We start from the raw sequence: 16,584 nt of genomic DNA on the forward strand, positions 1-16,584 counted from the left end.
GTCAGTCACTGACAGTCACTAAATTAGTCATGTCAGCTACCAATTTTTAGATTGGTAAGTTAGTCTAGACAGTTATCTAAACTTTTAGGTATCATGGCCTAATACAGACCGAGCATGCAGGGCACATGCCCAGGGGCCTTGACCTCCAAGGGACCCCCATTGATTTTGTTAGTCACACTCACTCAGATATCATTAACATGGCATACGTCATGGCAAAATGTGTGGTATTGCAGGAAATTTGCAATACCACGTTTAGGGCATCTTAAACGCTAGAGCCGGACTAATGTATTTTGGCCTATCAATTGTAAGCATATTTACACTCCAACACAGATGGGGGCAGTACTGCGTCAATAATACAAAAGAAACGCCTTCTGCCTTGGCGCCTGGTTTTGAAATGCTTGGGACCAGATAATACAGGTGTGGCTAGACACACAACGTAGCTTGTTTATCAAGAATCGCAATAAAAGTTGCTTTTGACATCAGCTGGAAACATCAGCCGCGAGACTCTGTCCTAGGAAGGACCGACGCCCGTAAGTGTCTGTTTGTTTTTGTTTTTTTGTCAGTGTTGTTTACTAAATATAACTAATTTAGCTAGCTAGCCTGCTTGCAAAAGAAATGGAAGCGAGTCCGTTTCAATCTGTTAAAATAGCCTACGCTGGCTAGCCCATCTATTATTTATAATGTTTGCTAGCTAACGTTATAACGACCAAATAAATAAAGTCAGAGAGGAATATAGTAGAAGATCTTTTATCAAGTCCCCTGCTGGGTTTCTGTCACGTGATTGTTTCCCCTTTTTAACCCATACTTTATCAGGACATGGAATCGACCGTGTTGAACCTGCACAACCAGTTTCAGAGTCTGCTTGCTCACTCCGAGATTCTCATTGAGGGCATCGAACCACGTAAGTGACTAGTGGAGCATGCTGTTGGTTGACGGTGGCGATCAGTGTTTCGCCAGGTATTGCATATCAGAGATTGCAGGTTTTCTCACTGGCTGGTGAAAATCTAATCCCCCCCCACACACACACACACACACACACACACTCCTCACCTGAAAAACCAAACAATGGGGGAGATTGACTTCAAAGGAATCAACAGGTCTGTAGAGAAAAGGCAGATTGTTAAACAATAACCATCCTCTTGCTTTTCTGCCCAGAGTTCATCCAGATGGCTCTGAACTTCGAGGACTGCAGGCAGAAGTGGCTCCAGTGTGATGAGAAGCTTGTGGCATGCAAGGAGGTGCTGACCAAAACGGAGACTGAGAGGGGGGCTCTGGAGGTCAAGCTGAAGCACGCGCGCAACCAGGTGGATGTGGAGATCAGACGGCGCCAGCGGGCGGAGTCTGACTATGAGAAACTGGTTGGTACAGTTATAGAAAAATTACAGTACATTAAACGTGTTGTACATCATAAAGTTGTGGTGGCTTCTATTGGAAAATGCTGCTATTTTGTGATGTTCATTGTTAAATAGAGGGCAAAGTTTGAAGACCACTATGGTTAATTAGTTATGAGTTAGACTGATTTAATCAGGCTGTAATACACAGTTAATTGGTATATTTATGGATTGAGTAACTGAGCTGACAAGGTGAAAAATATGTTGGTGTCCTTGAGCAAGGCACATAACCCTATTTGCTCTAGGGGAGCTGTACTACTACCATGGCTGACCCTGTAAAACAACTCATTTTACTATCTGGTGTATGTCACAATAAACCTTTTTTTAATTTTATTTTAATATTGAATAAAATACAATTACATTTGAATTTAGTCTACCGGTTGTTGTTGGTCCTTCAGGTGGTTGAAATTTGCAACAAAGTACCCAATTTTTTTAGATTTTTTTTAGAGGGTCGGTACTGAAGTTGACATTACTATCACCTGGCACATGTGCAAAACCATGTAAACACCTACTGGCTTCAGCATACATACTAACTGAAGTCAACATGGTTTTGTGCTTGTGGCAGGTGATAGAATTGTAAACTTCAGTACCGGAGCTCTTAAAAGTCAGGCAAACAATACTTTCCTGTAGATATTTTGTCGCAAATTTTGAGCATAAGATGGACAAACACCACGGCCAACCGTAAGAGTAAGTTCAAATGCAACTTTATTAAACATTCTGGCTTGTAAGGAGCATTTACACCAGGCTGCCTATACCAATTCATTGTGCATTACAGCCTGATTTTAATAAGCCTATGAGTTAGTATGAACACTGCTTGGAAGGCTAGGACATCATGAGGTAAATTCCTGATCTGTGTGTGTGTGTGTAGGAGCGTCAGATCCAGCTGATCCGGGATCTGCTGGTGGCGGATGGTTCCAGCAGCAGCCTCCACCTGAGCGAGGAGCAGCGCTCGGCCTTGGCCTTCCTCAACGCCCATTCCCAGGCCGCACAGGCCGCCAAGAACAACACCAGCCTTAACACCAGCCGCAGGTACTGTACACTCCTCTAGAGAGAAAAAAGTTTGCAATGGGAAATAACCAGAAACATTTGTTTTTGAACAAATTCAGAAACTCTTAGCCCCTTTCGGCCGTTTGCTTCAACAATGCTTAGGTGGCGTAAATGGAGAGTAAATCCCCTGATGATCTCTAGGAATAGTGGATCATAATAGGCTAATATATTACAAGTTGTGCAGTAAGTTGGGACATGTAGCCTTTTTGAATCAATATAGACCATTACGTAGCAGTATAAACCTGGAGCCTGGCGCACGGTTCACGACAACTGGACGGTTGTCATACAGTTCCATCCTTGGTAAGGATTATGGGGGTAGATTTATAGGACTAATGTTCAACCCCTATTCTACACTTTTCTCACCTTAGAATATTTCATGGATTGAACAAGTGAATATGGCAACTTTCAGGATGAATCAAACCACTGTATTTCTTTTTCACCAATATATTTAGTGCATAAAGACTCTCCAAACCATTAAAAAAACCAATAATAAAGACTTTCCTAACTCTAAATGACATACAAGATCAGAGTATTTTTAAATTGACCAATTGGTTCTGAAAATGAGATTAATATGCATGTATTTACATGGCTTTCTTTCATTGCTCCCTTATATTCTGTTGAGAGAATTCAAATTAAAGGTACACCAAATTTTTAAGGAATGGCTTTAGATAAATGTACTGAAACCCCTATTGAATGAACTCCATGAGGAAATCTGTTGGCAAGCAAGTGGGAGGGTTTTCAGCAGTTGAATGACATTTATTCAGGGCACGCAAGGGAACCACGCCTACAAAGCCTGCTATGCACCCGCATAAGGTAAGTCGGAATACCAACTACTGAGAAGTGTGTAGGATGGGCGTACATTTCCCAAGTCTGAATCGGGCCCTTAGTGAATATGGCCCAGATTGTTGTGATTCAGAACAGTGATCATAACCAAGCCTCCCGTCATGTCTTTCAGGTTAACCACCATAGATGAATCTGCTTCCTTGTTGTCTGACATTAGCTATGACAAAACGGATGACTCTCTGGTAAGTATATCCGCTTTATATTTTCCCCAAGGGGCCATTTGTCTTGGACATTGTAGTTGTGCGCCATCACAAAAAAATACATGAATACAATATGCCAAAATAGAAAAAGCGATCAAATAAAATATAAACGTAACATGTAAAGTGTGGGTCCCATGTTTCATGTGCTGAAATAGAAGATCCAAGAAATCTTACATACAAAAAAAGCACATTTGTTTACATTCCTGTTAGTGAGCATTTCTCCTTTGTCAAGAAGCTGATTAAATAGAATGATCATTACACAGCTGCACCTTATGCTGGGGACAATTAAAGGCCACTCTAAAATGTGCAGTTTTGTCACACAACACAATGCCACAGATGTCTCAAGTTTTGAGGAATTGTGCAATTGGTCTGCTGACTGCAGGAATGTCCACCAGAACTGTTGCCAGAGAATTTGTGTTAATTTCTCTACCAAAAGCTGCCTCCAACGTTGTTTTAGAGAATTTGGCAATACTTCCAATCAGCCTCACAACCGCAGACCACGCCAGCCCAGGACCTTCACATCCGGCTTCTTCACCTGCCATTGAAGCGGAGTGGGAAAACATTCCACAGGCCACAATCAATAGCCTGGTCATCTTTATGGAAAGGAGATGTCACGCTGCATGAGGCACATGCTGGTCACACCAGATACTGACTGGTTCTCTCTCTTTATTTATTTTTTATTTTTTAAGGTATCTGTCACCAACAGATGCATATTTGTATTCCCAGAAGTGAAATCCATAGATTAGGGCCTAATTAATTTATTTCAATTGACTAATTTCCTTTTAAATAACTAACTCAGTAAAGTCTTTGAAATTGTTGCATGTTGCATTTTTATATTTTTAAGTGTAGATATAGCCACACTAATACTACCTAATATTCTAGATATTCTCCTAAACATGAACTGTGGAGTCACCATTCTCTATTCCCTCTAGGACTCCTCTGTGATAAGGACGGTGCGACTGAGGAAGCTCCAGAAAAGGGTGTGTGGAGAGTTACTATTTAGTTTAGATCCTGACAGATCCACAATAGAAATGTACATGTCTTTTTTTTTTTTTTTTCAAATGTTATCTAAAGGATCTGTAGTCAAGGATGGGGTGGAAATGTTGTCATAAGTGCCAGGTTATCTACAATGCTCAGTCATTTGAAAGTTTGGTTAGCTAAGTCGTTCCTATTTGTTTCCACAGCGCTCTCCCAGAAACCTTGCCGAGCCACCCCAGCAGGTGGTGAAGAAACCCCGATCCAGTGGCCGAACATCGGAGAGGGTACTACTCAATGCAGGCTTCTGAAACTAACTACAAAATGACTTAATTTCTGACCCTAATCTCACTTGATTTGGATAGCACTCCAGCACACTGCTATTCAATGTATAGAATTTTGGTCACTAGACCAGTATCTTTACATTAAAGAAATAGATGTTGCTTCTGTGTTTGCATTCTCCTTTTTGAGTATTATTTCCTGTCAATCACAAGATGTGTATGTATTATTGCAGATTAATGACTCCATAGTGACCAAAACCACCATCACAGTGCCCGTCAACGGAGGTCCTGTGGAGGCCGTGTCCACCATCAAGACAGTGCCTGGCTACTGGATACGCACCAGGACTGGTGAGATGACACTAGCAAGCCTAGATACATCCTTATTTTCATCAGCCAGAGGCATGTTCAAATGAGCACAGCCTAGTGAAGCTTGTTGAAACGGAAAGTGAAAATTATTGGACAAGTTCAGGTAATGGGCTACCTCCCTTGTTTGAAAACGTTTCATGCATAAACACCACTTTTTGTCAATCCCAGCAACTGCCACGAGATTTCAAGGAGATGACAATAGTTCCCTGCTACATCTGTAACTGTATATCTGTTCTTCCAGATCCTCAGGGTTGGGACAGTACCACTACTATTGACCAATCAGAGACGGCTAGCGAGGCACCCAGCACCACCCCATGCAGTGAGGCTCCACTCCCACTCAAAACACCCAGAGCCAAAGGCGGGGTCCGAAAGCACGAGTTCCTCGCCAAAACGGTACACATTGTCATTATTGTTTTTGCCTGTACCTTGTTTTTAGGATTTACATATTTTTAAAAAAATTTAACAGCATTGGGAAAATATTTTTGTCACATAATTAACTTGAGGTTGTTGGCCCAGTTAAGTCTAAAATTGAGTAATCTTCTCTACCATCTAATGATTTGTCAAACATCTACACGTTCAAGCCGAGTCTCTGTTCTGCCCCTCTTCTAACTCAGGTTATCAAGTCAGAGTTATGCGTGCCCTGCGGAAGGAAGACCAAGTTTGGAAAGCTCTGCCTGAGGTGCCAGGACTGCAGGATTGTGGCTCACCCAGAGTGCCGTGATCGCTGCCCCCTGCCGTGCAACCCTGTCTCCACAGGCAGCACACCCGTCAGGACCAGAGAGGTACTGAACCTTATGTAGTTAGTTATACATGCTTAGATTGACATGACTTCATATTTGCAACACTTGGCGCTTATACAGCAATAACTGATCATTATGCTATTTTCTTCATATCGGATTCAGGGTTTACCTGCGTATGGTTTGGTATATTCTGGACACCATTCATGAATTTGTATTGGTACCATCTTTGTTTCGTATGCCTTCTCCAAACTTTGCATGTCATAACTGTATCTCTTGTGTTGTAGCCAAGCACCCTTGCAGACTACGCTCCCTCCTCCTCTCCCATGATCCCAGCCCTAGTGGTCCACTGTGTCAAAGAGATCGAACACAGGGGTTTAAATGAGGTGAGCAGCCATTTTAGCACTTAGAAAATTCACTTTGATAAAAGGAAAGAACTTGAGTCATATTTTCAGATACTAGCTCTGATAGCGAATGTATTTTTTACCTTGATAATTCCTGTTTTTAACTGTCCCTATTGCCAGTTAACATTCCTGCCCATTAATTTTTTTCCTCTCTCCACCGCCCCTCTCAGACGGGTCTGTACCGTGTGTCAGGCGAGGGGCGCACAGTGAAGGAGCTGAAGGAGAGGTTCCTGCGGGGGAGGACGGTGCCGGCCCTGGCCAAGGTGGATGACATCCACTGTGTCACGGGCCTCCTCAAGGACTTCCTGAGGAACCTCCCTGAGCCCCTCCTCACCTTCCGCCTCAACCGCGCCTTCATGGTGGCTGCAGGTCCGTCCTTGGCAGTTGGTTGTCTCTTTAAGGGGTTAAATAGATTTTAAGACGTAGACGTTATTCTGGTTATGTTCAAGTGTATTCAGGTATGCATTAAAGGGATAGTTCACCCAAATTACAAAATTACGCATTTGTTTCCTTACCTTGTGAGTACTCTATGGAGTGCCTCTATCACTCTTGTCTTGTCCACAGAAATTCAGGACTATGACAAAAGCCTGGCGCTGATCTACCAGACCATCAGTGAGCTGCCCCAACCCAACAGAGACACTCTGGCCTATCTAGCCATCCACCTGCAGAGGTACGGCAGCGCTTCCACCCCTTCATGGTCACTTTGCAAATCTGTCACTTTCTATTTCCAGGGAAGAGTGCTGCCCCTCCCTCTGTTTGTAAACTGTGGTGGAGAATGTTTGGAAATGTAATCGTCATTTTAAATTCTGTGGAAACCGCCCTCCATAATCAAAGGCAAGTTTAAGTGTCCTGATTTCACAAGGCACTGCAGAAGCTCCGTTCACTTGAGTCTCTCTGAAATGGTTGACTTCTGGTGCTTTTAGGGTGGCCCAGTGTGTACTAGATACCAAGATGGACGTCACCAACTTGGCCAGAGTGTTCGGGCCCACCCTGGTAGGCCATGCCGTCCCAGAACCAGACCCCATGACCATCCTGCAGGATACCAACAGACAACCAAGGGTATGTATGGAACAATACAAATATGACAGCTAAATGTACTTTCTTTTTTTTTTTTTCTAAAGGATGTGGACACTAGTTTATCAACTGTCTAGTTTTTAACATACAATTTGTGTTATATTTTAGTACTTGTTCAATACTTAGTAAGAATGATTCTCACCATACAGAAATTGGTGTTAGTCTCCACACAACAGGGTATTTGATTCCTATTGATGAAACAGGTGATGGAGCGCTTGTTGGACCTTCCTCATGAGTACTGGAGCCAGTACACAGTAGAGCAGCAGGCCCACGCAGACAACATGGTCAAGGGCAATGCTAACTGCTACGACACTCCTGACCACAAAGGTAAACACCACTGAGCCAGTCTGTCCCGGCCCATAGACTAGTGTCAAGGAATGTTTAAATACAAAACATATCCTTTATCATTGCTATGGCCTTTTAACTCAAACTTGAATGTTTTTATGGCCGTAATGTGCGGGAAAAAATTCCACAGTCTGAGCTAATATTCTCCTGAATGTGTTAATTCTCCCCCAACCAGTGAGCATGCTGGGGCCAGTGACCACTCCAGAACACCAGATGACCAAAACTCCCTCCTCCAGCTCCCTGTCCCAGCGAATGAAGAAGACCCTGTCAAACACCACCATGTAAGCAGCACATTTCAAATGGGTTGTGTTCCATTAGGAGCCAAATAAGAAAACTTACTGAAACAGGGAGTACCTGGTCCAATAAAAAATTCTAATGATTGTTTAACATTCTAAAACATTTTCTATTGTGGGTCCTAATTAACATGACCCTGACGTTTTGTTTTAGTTTTGAGTAATGTTCCTTCTGTGTGTTTCTTGGGTGATACATTTGTCAACCAAAAAATAATAATTTCTCACTAGCTTGGATTACATCAGTGCTTAATTTGCTGAATGTGTGCTTCTATCTGTCCTTAAATGGGTATTTAGCTGTCTGTTGTATTTCTTCCTAGTATTGGAGTGATGGGGGTTCATGTTTTTTTTTTTGTGTGTAATTTTACAGATTTGGAAGCAAGAGCAAGGCATCTGCTAGCTCAAGTCGCCAAGGAGGCTTTTTTGCCTCCCCTCAGCTGAAGTAGGGGTCAAGCCACAGTATTTAGGGAAACGATACAATTCTACTCCATTTTTTTAATACTCTTTTTCTAAAGAACCAATAATGCAGTAATGTGGTCAGTCAAGGAGAAAAATCTGTTCTTAACTTTCGCTACTGTATATAAGTGGCAGGTAGCCTAGCGGTTAAGAGTGTAGGGCCAGTAACTGAAAGGTTGCTGGTTCGAATCCACGTGTCAACTAGGTGAAACATCTGTCGACGTGCCCTTGAGCAAGGTACTTAACACTAATTGCTCCTGTATGTCACTCTGGATAAGATAATCTACTTAAGTGTACTGTATTTCATATACTTTTATATCACACCCTTTAGACTCTCTTTTATGAACCATGCAAGACTCGGTTTAGCTTTAAACTAACTGCTGCTAATAGCTTTATGTGACTTTAAACTAAATCTCTCTTTTAATTAATGATTTTTTTTTTTTAATGCTATACAATTTTTTTTTCCACTTGTGTGGAATATGTTTGTAGTTGTGATGACTAGGGCCAGGAGTTTGGGGCACTTTTTGTGGTGTTGTGCTTTAACCATTTATTTCTAGCATTATCCACTAGGTTTGCTGCACGTAGGAAATCCTAGGAAATGTTATTCAGTTGACACAAGCTGTCTCCAATCAATGTCGGGTTGTGCGTGTGTGTTTTGGTGGGAGGATCGCCTTAGACATGGGAGCCGTAGTGCTGTGAATCTTAATTGCACAAAGCCTTTTATTTGGCAGGGAATACTATTTGTAGATCATTGATTCTACACCTCATTTTTCTCAAGTGGATCGAATCCTCTCCAATGGACTCGGATATTTTTGCATTTATTTTTTAATTGGGGTCAGTTAAAGGAGGGTCTTTGGCTGCTTTTACACAGGCAGACCAATTCTTGTCTTGTTTTCACTAGTTGGTATTTTGACAAATCAGATCAGGTCTTAAAAAAGACCTGACGTGATTGGTCAAAAATATCAGAATTGGGCTGCCTGTGTAAACACAGACAATGAAACCAACCATGGAAGTACATTGTAATGAACTTGGGGGGTTAGCCGGTGTCATTGATTCTCCCCTTTTTAGAGAGGATCAGCATGAGCAAAGTGAGGTGTAGAATCACTGATCTACAAATAGTATTCCCTGCCAAATCCGTTTTATACGATTTTTAAGATTAGCAGAGCTACGCCTCCCCCGCCACACACGCACAACCAGACATCGATTGATTTGTGATTGGAAACAGCTTGTGTCAATTACAGCACATTTCCTACCCGCAGCAACATTAGTGGACAATGCTGGAAATACCTCATAAAGGTCCCAAAGAATTCTGGCCGTTATGATGACTTATCAGTATGGTCAAATCTGTCTACTTAGGAAAGTCTATCCACACATGTGACTTTGCTGCTTCAAACCAAGGACCTTTGACTTTTCTGTGAATTGATCAGTTGACCGTTCACTATACAGTACATGCTGTTGTGTAAAGCCTAATCGTGTATACATTATCTATTGATAGTGAGTTTTATACTGTGATTGTAATCACAGAGTAGTGGTACACTAACCAGAAAAAATATACTTTTTTTTTTGTCTACATTTTGTTGCAATCTTTTGGGGCTTGTCCTGCAACTGTTAATGTGATCTACATTTTGGAATGTTTTACTTTGATGTTTTAACTTTTTCTTTTACAGTAAAATAATCATGCTAACCTCATAAGGTAACACATAGAAAGGGGATTATGTAAACTTTCTAACCAAAGATGGCAATGAAAACATGAGAAGGGCTCTTACTGGCCATCTCTGTACGAATTTGAATAGGAATAGTAAGTCATATATGCATCCTGGCATCCTTGTGCTCAGAGTAGCTGTATGTGTACCTTGCGGTTGAATTCAAGTTTCTATGTTGTATTTCATATGGCTTCCAAAGAACCTATAGGATTCTCTGCCTTCTAATACAAACTCTCTAACCAAAAAGTGTTGTTATTGATCCACAATTATCATGCCAATTGTAAAACTTGATGGGAAGGAGATGTTGAAGATTCCTATACAATCACATTTATGTAGTGATTTCCCTTTTGTGTGTCACAGTGCACCTTTCATTTATTTTCCAACCTGAAGTTTTATTTGATCCACAAGGGGGTGCAATTGCACCATTTTCGACACCCTCATAATGCACTGTTTTATACAGTATAAGAAAAAAGGTAGTTTTAAAGAAATACAATAGTTGATCATGTGAATATACCATTTTGTAGTTGTCATGACAGAATTTAAAAGGGATAATTCACTGCAAGTGTTTTCAGGAGTAATACACAGCTAACGTAAAGTTTACTTCACGTCTCATGCTGCCGGTTGTATAGATTCTGGCTATATAGGGCTATGTCTCAATCCCATATTAAAGGATGAGATTAGAAACCAGTTATTTTCTTTATATCAACTGTTTTTGAGGACTGCAAATATTTTTGAGGCAAGTTTTTAGGCCACTTGCAATGATCACGACATGCAAAGTCTCAATAGTGTGCACTGCATCCCATTGAAATCAATGTACTTCTGTCAGACCTGAAGTGTATTCTGGAATCTGTGTGCATGGTGCAATTCACATCTGGGATGTTTGGAGGGAGGAAAGAGGGAGCAGGAGTGATGGGGGGAGGGGATGATAGAGTTTGGGCCAGCTGCACAGCAAATCTGTTTATTCTGCCCAATTTGGCATCAAACACAACAGGCTGCTGAGTGCCTGATACTGCTGCGGTGCCCCATTAAAATAGAATTTATTGCTGCCTTAAGAGCAGCATGCATTACACACTTTCTCTCCTCCCTCGCTCTCATTTGCACTTCTTCTCATCCCTGGCTGGCTGTTTCCTGTTTGTATTTTTTTCTCACCAGCTGCTGTCAGACAAGCTCGTCAGAGTGGCTCATTACAGGGCCAAATGGGCAGAGAAATACAACCATGCCTGCCTACCCATCAGCCCCCACCACCCTGGCATAAACACCTATCCTGTCACCTGAGAGAATGCCTCAGACACTTAATTGAAAGCCCGTCTCTATTTCCGTCGTGGCTGCAAGGGACAGATATCATACCTGGATAAAGGTGCAAAAAGTTCTTCATATAGAAATATAAGTCTGAATGAGCCTTTGCTTGGTGCTGATCAAGTCTCTTCTGGTATACAGAACCATGTTTTCTCTAAATGTTACATTTCTATTATAGCTGACAATACCTTCCCTCAATGACTGCTGTGACCTTACAATAAGGTGGAAAGCTTGGACAATTTTTCACTCTGCAGTCCATTCTCATTAATGGGCAGCATCCTACTATCCAGATGAGGAATCGCGAGCATACCAGATGTGTCACATTATGTCAAATATCTAGCATGGATGTGGTGCGTTTGATGACCTTGAACACCAAGTGCAATTGGGATAAGTCTGGTTTATTAGTATTTCAAATTAATTGACTTGGTTGAGGGTATTATTGAAATACAGGAGCAATTACTGCTAAAGTGAGTATGGAGACCTTGATGTGTGTAGTAGGGAAATGGACTGAGATTCCTGTTTGGTTCAGTGGATATGTTAATTTGAAAATGTTTCCCCTCAAAACACAAACATATATATATATATATACACACACACACACACACACACACACACACACGACGCAAGCCAAACGAGACTACTTTTGCCACAGTTCTGGCTCTGGTACATTAGAAATGACAGGCCTTCAAAGAAGAAGGACGTTTTCAGTGACAGGTTCCTGCCAACTGACTGACATCATGGGTCGCCTGGGCCGGCAGCACATAAGCACACACACCACTGACTTTGGAGCTTCCACCACCACCACCACCTCTTGCATGTTTTATTCATGGCTGTCGGAGACTGGCGGCACACACACACACGCTAGAATCGCACCTCAGGCAGACACACATACACACATGTTCAGAAAATACTATTCTGTTAATGAATAAATTGTGATATTATTGTACACCAAATCCTTACCTGCCAACATGACGTTAGATCAGAAATGATTGTATCCAAAGATGATCTGTACCTCACACATACCATTATCTGTAAGGTACTGCAGTCGAGCAGTGAATTTCAAACACAGATTCAACCACAAAGACCAGGAAAGTTTTCCGATGCCTCGCAGAGAAGGGCAGCTATTGGTAGATGGGTAAAAAAAAGAAAAGCAGACATTGAATATCCCTTTAAACATGGTGAAGTTATTAATTACACTTTGGATGGTGTAATACTGCACCCAGTCACTACAAAGATAGGTGTCCTTCCTAACTCAGTGGCCGGAGAGGAAGACAACCGCTCAGGGATTTCACCATGAGGCCAATGGTCACTTAAACAGTTACAGAGTTCAATGGTTGTGATAGGAGAAAAATAAGGATGGATCAACAACATTTTAGTTACTCTACAATAATAACCTAATTGACAGAGTGAAAAGAAGGAAGCCTGTACAGAATACAAATATTACAAAACATGCATCCTGTTTGCAACACCAAAGTAATACTGCAAAAAATGTGGGAAGTCAATTTACTTTTTGTCCTGAAAACAAAGTGTTATGTTTGGGGCAGATCCAATACTGAGTACCACTCTCCATATTTTTTTTAACACAGTAGTGGCTGCATCATGTTATGGGCATTCTTGTAATCATTAAGGACCTTGGAGTTTTTTAGGATTAAAAATAAACAGAATACAGCTAAGCACAGGAAAAATCCTAGAGGAAAACCTGGTTGTCTGCTTTCCACCAGACACTGGAAGATGAGTTCACAGGGGCTGAATACTTATCTAATCAAGATATTTGAGTGTTTTATTTTCTATAAATAGTTTTTAAAAATAAGTTTTATTCCACATAAATCAGGGGTCTTCAACCTTTCCTTGCCCATGGACCCCCTTTCAGGCAAACTGGCAATATCCCATCATACATTAGCAAAACATTTATTTTTTCACATTTCTTGTCTTATCATTAGGTGAATGATAATGCCAAGGAAAAAGTAATCAACATTTTAAAATGAATATATTTGTTAGATTGTTTTTCATTATTTTGACCTCCCCACATTGTAGTTGGAAGAGAAAGTGTAAACTCTAACATAGTCTATTAGGTAGAAAGGTAACGCCAAACATGGTTGCCAAGAGCAGCTGTTTAGCCATGTGTTGTCAAAAATGTATGTCCAACTCAAGAAAGCTTACCAGCAGCCAGAGGCACTTACCGACTAGTAGCCTATTTGAGTGTGCTTTTTCAAAGCCTATGTCAGATACTCCAGTGAGTGTAATTGTGATGAGTGAAATTAAGTTGACATCATTAGAAATATATATTCTGCTCTTGTCTACTATAGGTATGTAATTGAAAATGTGTTTATTCTGTTGTTGCTAGCGATATTCATAGAAACGTTGAAATAAAACAAATATTTGACTTTCTTTTAAATATATTTTCGCGGACCCCCTGCAGTACCGGCCGCGGACTCATGGTTGAAAACCCCTGATATAAATGAACAGGTTCATATGTTCAAATACATTGATATTCTTTTGATCTCATCTTTTTAATTGTGTGTGTTCAGTCACTCGAAGACAATATCATCAAGTTTGTGAAGAAAGAGCTGTAGAGGATAAAAAGGATTCCAGATCTCCCAGAATGCTTTGGAAGTCAATGGGAGGATGAGGAAGGGGTGAACACTGAATGAGGATCAGCTGAGCAGTGCCAGAGAGGGCGGTCTGAAGATCACACTGCACGCCCTGAGGAACATGAACCAGAATGAGCTCGCTAACGAACTATATAGAACTAAGAAATATTGAAATAATATTTGAATACGTTTATATAATATGAGCCAAACAAAATGTGTTAGCTTAAAAAGCCCATTAGTGCAATTAGATTGTGCAAGTAAACATGAATTTGCATGTAGTCTCTAGGTTTAATGCTAAATTCATGAAATACACAGTATATACCAAACAAAGTAAATACCTTAGTATAGTGGAGGCTTACCTCTGTAGATAATTAAAAACATCTGTTGCACATAGACTTTCAGCTTGAAATCCTGAATACAATTTTTTTAAAGTACCAAAAAAAAGGTTAAATGTTCTGTTTTTGGCCTCGAAGTGGCGCAGCTGTCTAAGGCACTGCATCACATTAGGTGCCACTACAGCCCCAGGTTTGAGCCCAGGTTGTGTTACAGCTGGCTGTGAATGGGGAAACCCATGACGTGGTGCACAATTTGATGGCAGTTGTACTGTGTTTCCTCCGACACGTTGGTGTGGCTGGCTTCTGGGTTAAGCGAGCAGTGTGTCAAGAAGCAGTGCAGCTTGGCAGGGTTGTGTTTTGGAGGATGCATGGCTCTCAACCTTCACCTTTCCCGAGTCAGTACGGGAGTTGCAGCGATGGGACAAGACTGTACCAATTGTATATCACGAAACTGGGGTAAAAGTACCAAAAATATATATTTTTTAGAGACACTTGCCAAGAGGTGCCAACAAAAATTTAAATCTCATCTGAAGAAGAAGTTTGAAAGTATAATTGAGGGAATATCTAAACTAGGAAACACAACACTTCTCAACAAGATCTACACAGAGCTCTATATCATTGAGAGTGGAAGTAGAGAGGTCAATAATGAACATGAGGTACAGTGGCTTGTGAAAGTATTCACCCCCTTGGCATTTTTCCTATTTTGTTGCCTTACAACCTGGAATTTAAACAGATTTTTTGGGGGGAGGTTTGTATCATTTTATTTACACAACATGTCTACCACCTTGAAGATGCAAAATATATATTTTTTGCGAAACAAACAAGAAAACAGACAACTTGAGCATGCATAACTATTCACCCCCCACCACCCAAATTCAATACTTTGTAGAGTCACCTTTTGCAGCAATTACTGCTGCAAGTCTCTTGGGGTATGTCTCTATATGCTTGGTACATCTAGCCATTTGGGATTTTTTCCCATTCTTCAAGGCAAAACTGCTCCTTCAAGTTGGATGTGTTCCAATGGTGTACAGCAATCATTAAGCCATACCACAGATTCTTAATTGGATTGAGGTCTGGGCTTTGACTAGGCCATTCCAAGACATTTAAATGTTCCCCTTAAACCACTCAAGTGTTGCTTTGGCAGTATGCTTAGGGTCATTGTTCTGCTGGAAGGTGAACCTCCGTCCCAGTCTCAAATCTCTGGAAGACTGAAACAGGTTTCCCTCAAGAATTTTCCTGTATTTAGCATCCATCAGTCCTTCAATTCTGACCAGTTTCCCAGTCCCTGCTGATGAAAAACATCCCCACAGCATGATGCTGCCACCACCATGCTCCACTGTGGGTATGCGTTTCTCAGGGTGATGAGAGGTGTTGGGTTTGCGCCAGACATAGATTTTTCCTTGATGGCCAAAAAGCTACATTTTAGTCTCATCTGACCAGAGTACCTCCTTACGTATTTTATATATTTTTATTTTACCTTTATTTATACAGGTTTTTCTCATTGAGATAATATCTCTTTTCCAAGAGATACCTGGTTCTGTTTGGGGAGTCTCCCACATGCCTTTTGACGAACCCCAAACGTGTTTTTTTTTTTTTTCTTTAACCAATGACGTTTTTTCTGGCCACTCTTCCGTAAAGCCCAGCTCTGTGGAGTGTACAGCTTAAAGTGATCCTATGGACAGATACTCCAATCTCCGCTTTGCAGCTCCTTCAGGGTTATCTTTGGTCTCTTTATTGCCTCTTTGATTAACACCCTCCTTGCCTGGTCCATGAGTTTTGGTGGGCGGCCCTCTCTTGGCAGGTGTGTTGTGGTGCCATAGTCTTTACATTTTTTTATAATGGGTTTAATGTTCAAAGTTTCTGATATTTTTTTATAACCCAACCGTGATCTGTACTTCTCCACAACTTTGTCCGTGACCTGTTTGGAGAGCTCCTTGGTCCGCTTGTATGGTGGTGTCCCTTGCTTTGTGGTGTTGCAGACTCCGAGGCCTTTCAGAACTGGTGTATATATACTGAGATCATGTGACAGATCATGTGACATTGCACACAGGTGGACTTTATTTAAGTAACTATGTGACTTCTGAAGGTAATTGGTTGCACCAGATCTTATTTAGGGGCTTCAGAGCAAAGGGTAAATATGCACGCACCACATTTTTGTTTTGTATTCTTTTGAATTTTTTAAAAACAAGTTATTTTTCACCAATTTGGTCTATTTTGTGTATGTCCATTACATGAAATCCAATTACAAAT

The 16,584-nt window shown here is 41.2% G+C and overlaps 1 protein-coding gene across 1 annotated transcript; it reads left to right on the forward strand.

Moving 5' to 3' along the window:
- The first annotated feature begins 336 nt into the window (after nt 1-336).
- Nucleotides 337-10,799, forward strand: LOC112214292 (rac GTPase-activating protein 1-like). The gene is made up of 17 exons (XM_024372941.2): nt 337-530; nt 814-901; nt 1,156-1,358; nt 2,260-2,420; nt 3,394-3,463; nt 4,414-4,461; nt 4,666-4,743; nt 4,971-5,085; nt 5,345-5,496; nt 5,718-5,885; nt 6,128-6,226; nt 6,415-6,613; nt 6,809-6,914; nt 7,168-7,303; nt 7,522-7,645; nt 7,839-7,944; nt 8,324-10,799. The coding sequence occupies exons 2-17, from the start codon at nt 817-819 to the stop codon at nt 8,397-8,399; spliced, it is 1,926 nt and encodes a 641-aa protein (XP_024228709.1). The 5' UTR covers nt 337-530; nt 814-816; the 3' UTR covers nt 8,400-10,799.
- The last annotated feature ends 5,785 nt before the right edge of the window (nt 10,800-16,584 follow it).

The sequence above is a fragment of the Oncorhynchus tshawytscha genome, linkage group LG02, assembly GCF_018296145.1.
Source record: "Oncorhynchus tshawytscha isolate Ot180627B linkage group LG02, Otsh_v2.0, whole genome shotgun sequence".
Lineage (NCBI taxonomy): Eukaryota > Metazoa > Chordata > Actinopteri > Salmoniformes > Salmonidae > Oncorhynchus > Oncorhynchus tshawytscha.